General features: G+C 39.3%; 1 protein-coding gene across 1 annotated transcript in view; it reads right to left on the minus strand.

Annotated features, from left to right (window-relative positions):
- The window catches only part of LOC123745134 (GTPase-activating Rap/Ran-GAP domain-like protein 3), a 311,764-nt gene extending 309,347 nt beyond the window's left edge, over nt 1-2,417 (minus strand). The window contains exons 1-2 of the mRNA XM_069300473.1: nt 2,373-2,417; nt 1,833-2,039 (exon numbers count right to left, since the gene is read on the minus strand). Coding sequence (XP_069156574.1) covers nt 1,833-2,039; nt 2,373-2,417 — 252 coding nt within the window. The remainder of the gene's footprint in view (nt 1-1,832; nt 2,040-2,372) is intronic.
- Between the last annotated feature and the right edge of the window lie 1,778 nt (nt 2,418-4,195).

Genomic DNA, 4,195 nt, shown 5'->3' on the forward strand with positions numbered 1-4,195 from the left:
GCTTTCTGTCTCCATTCTTCCCTATCTCTCTGCTCCTCCCTTCTCTTTCTGCTCTTTTCATATCTCTCTCTCTCTCTCCGCACCTTCCTATCTCTCTCTTTTCAATCTCCACCCTCTCTCTCTCTCAATCTCCACCCTCTCTCTCTCTAAATCTCCACCCTCTCTCTCTCTAAATCTCCACCCTCTCTCTCTCTCTCTATCTCCACCCTCTCTCTCTCTCTCTCTCTCTCTCTCTCTCTCTCTCTCTCTCTCTCTCTCTCAGATATCCTAGACTGTCTATCACAGCATAACTAAGGTATATTAATTACAAAGCACAAATAATTAACACAGATTCCTTCACTTCTAAATAATAATTACCGGCTCAGAGAACGGTGAATAATACATATGGCTGCTTCTAATGAATGCCTACAGTATGCAGAGCAACTTAATTAGTAACTTGAAATATTGCACAAGTCGAACCGCCTGTGAGATAGCGATTTCAATTCCGATCACATCCATATTCTGATAAAAGTACTAATTTACATCTTGCCGAGTCAACCTAATACATTTACCTGTGCTTGAGTAGTGATGTTGTTCGAGATTTACGGGTTAGTTCTCTACGTAGACTTCGGCTATGACGCTCAAGGGAGCTCATATGGGCTCTCATTGCTCACGAGTGCTCAGTGTAGGTCACGGGAGCTCACAATTAAGCGCTCACGGGTTATAACACGGACATAAATAAGGGACAGTCCTGCGCAATAGCACGAACGACAGCAGACTACCCTCTTGTCTGCGGTCTCCACGGACAGTGCAGACGTCAACACAAGCAGACCCTTGTTCCCTCCTCCTGAGACAAGTGTCGTAACTACCTCATTAACTAGTTCCTCAATGTTTAGTGCGTGAGGTAGCGTCGCTTTCTTGGTTTTAATTATATACAAATACCAAGTCGTACATCACGGCACTCACTCCCTCACTCTAGCGTCAAGAACCTGTTGTATTATAAAGTGCCCCAGCCTAACCAACCACAGGACCCACGAACGGAAAACGGGACGTTCTGCCAATTTCGCGAGCCGCTGCCATTTTCTATTGCGACAGTTTTTGACTTTAGGTAAATTATATGTAAGAAATGCGAATGCTATAAAGCATTCCCCCTTCTCTCTCTCTCTCTCTGTCTCTCTCTCTCTCTCTCTGTCTCTCTCTCTCTCTCTCTCTCTCTCTCTCTCTCTCTCTCTCTCTCTCTCTCTCTCTCTCTCTCTCTCTCTCTCTCTCTCTCTCTCTCTCTCTCTCTGTAATGACACTGTAAGACACTATACAGGTTTCAGTGATGAAAATGACAGGTATTTCTTTCATACTCTCTCTCCTGCTTTCATTGTCATCATCATCATTTTCATCATCATCATGTTCAACTTTCCTTGCCGCTAAGCAGTAACGGAGACACACAATACATTTTTTATATTGAATGAGCTACCATGGGAAATATATTTTAAGACACTTGGAATATATTATTAAGAATCATATTTAATTTAACTTACCTTCGATGTTCTGTTTATTGAATAATAATTAACACAGCAATGGGTTAAAGACGAGGTATAGTGTGTGTGTGTGTGTGTTTGTGTGTGTGTGTGTGTGTGTGTGTGTGTGTGTGTGTGTGTGTGTGTGTGTGTGTGTGTGTGTGTGTGTGTGTGTGTGTGTGTGTGTGTAAATTCGTCAGTGTGAGTAAATCAACTTTACACATCAATAGGTCAGGTATATGTGTGTGATGCAGGTGTGTGGGGTATAATGTAGGTGTGTGTGGGCATAAAGGCAGGTGTGTGGATGCCAGGTGGAAGGAACACATGTGGACAGACACACACCTGTCTAGAGGAGGACCTTCGATAATCAAGCACAGACGGGTGAGGTTGTGGGTCTTGGTGCTGCTGCTGCTGGTGGTGTTGCTGGTGGAGTTGCTGCTGCTGCTGCTGTTGCTGGTGTTGCTGGTGGTGTTGTTGCTGCTGTGACTGCTGATGGTGCTGGTGCTGATGGTGGTGCTGCTGCTGCTGCTGCTGCTGTTGTCTGGTCCGCTGGGAAAGGAAACATAATTCATTTTCTCTGCTCATAACTTATTGACTAATTCTAAAAAACACACACACACATAAAACACAAATCTCTGGCACACAGACACTACTCTTGGTTCTTCAACTCTGTGGCACCCTCTTCCCTCCCCCTACTAGCCAAATCTGGCACTCAGGAAGTCACTGGCACCTCTAACCGTGCCAGTGACACGTACCTCACAGCACCGTTGAGGTTACAGTGACAAGGAAAACCCCTCACCATACGTACTATAGCCGTGACGTTCAACAGAGCAATGCCTATCGTCACTATACTGTTGGCCCAGCCTATTATTACATACCTACACGACGCTGTTTACGCAAATTGGCTGTTAAAGACACTTTGGTCATGTGTCGTAACATGCGTATGTTATGACACATAACGTGCGTATGTTATGACACATAACATGCGTATGTTATGACACATAACGTGCGTATGTTATGACACATAACATGCGTATGTTATGACACATAACGTGCGTATGTTATGACACATAACATGCGTATGTTATGACACATAACGTGCGTATGTTATGACACATAACATGCGTATGTTATGACACATAACATGCGTATGTTATGACACATAACGTGCGTATGTTATGACACATAACGTGCGTATGTTATGACACATAACGTGCGTATGTTATGACACATAACGTGCGTATGTTATGACACATAACATGCGTATGTTATGACACATAACGTGCGTATGTTATGACAACTCATGACATATGTTTGTTATGAGCTGACAGAGATTTTAGTGTGGCATGCGCGCTCCCACTCTACCGTGAATCACTATCAGAGCACAATAATAGTGCAACTAATTTACTGTAAATTTGTGTAAACTAATCCAACACTAAATGTGTAAATATGTATGAATAAATTGGTTTGAATTTGAGTATATCATTATAACAACACAAACACAACTTCATCACTTGCTGTATGAAATATTTACACGACTGAGATTTAGTCAGATGTATTCTACAATGACATATTCAAACAGATATATAAACATTTATAGACATTATATATATATAAAAACACTTTAGTCAGGTGTATCCTACATTATCACATCATACTGAAATATAACTATGTCATTAGGTATATAAATCTAAAACTATTATTATAATTCCCTTTTTATGGACTGACCCAAAAAGCGGAATATAAAATATTTACATAATAGACATATTGAGATTAATAAAAAGCAATTTACTATATATATATATATATATATATATATATATATATATATATATATATATATATATATATATATATATATACATATATATATAAAAGTTTGTGAGGGTACCACCTCTGGTGCCAATGTGGGGACCCATAGCCTCGGAGAAGAAAATAAAAAGTATTCAGAGGAGACCTTGTGGTTTCTCACTGAACACTAATATTATCTTCTCCTACCACCCCCATTCTTTTGTATGTACACATATATGTTTACTTTATTTGAACTTTGTTACAAAAAAGGAGTTACATATGGGTTACAAAGATGGTTATCATAGGTTGTCGAGTTCATAGTTATCATAGGTTGTCGAGTTATATATATATATATATATATATATATATATATATATATATATATATATATATATATATATATATATATATATATATATATATATATATATATGAGATAAAAGGGATGAGATACAACCATCTAAGGAACAGTGAATCAATTATCGACTGAACTTTAAGTAAACATTTATAAACCCCACGCCCTGTCAATCACCATGAAATGTCACCGCAATTTGCAGTGCAGTAGATTAGGGATAACCTAATCGTCATGTTACGAGAAGCAACAAAATTCTCAAAATTGTATTTGATTTTGCAATATTCACCGTGTATAATAGACTGTTGTAGTTGGAGCCAGCAATATACATCCTACGGCAGTTAATTTATTTTACTGAGTGAGAGTATCACCCCCCCCCCCCGGAAATAGTACACTTAAGATACGCCTCTTCTAAGATTTTTTTTTAAGTCCACTACGGGTTCACTATAGCCCGTGCTACTTGGAACTTTTAGTTCCAGGTAGCGAATCTTAAACAACAACAATTTTAAGATTATAATGTTAATCTTCCCGGGTCTTACAGCAGATGGTAAGCGGCTACTGT

Source organism: Procambarus clarkii, chromosome 44 (genome assembly GCF_040958095.1).
Source record: "Procambarus clarkii isolate CNS0578487 chromosome 44, FALCON_Pclarkii_2.0, whole genome shotgun sequence".
NCBI classification, from domain to species: Eukaryota; Metazoa; Arthropoda; class Malacostraca; order Decapoda; family Cambaridae; genus Procambarus; species Procambarus clarkii.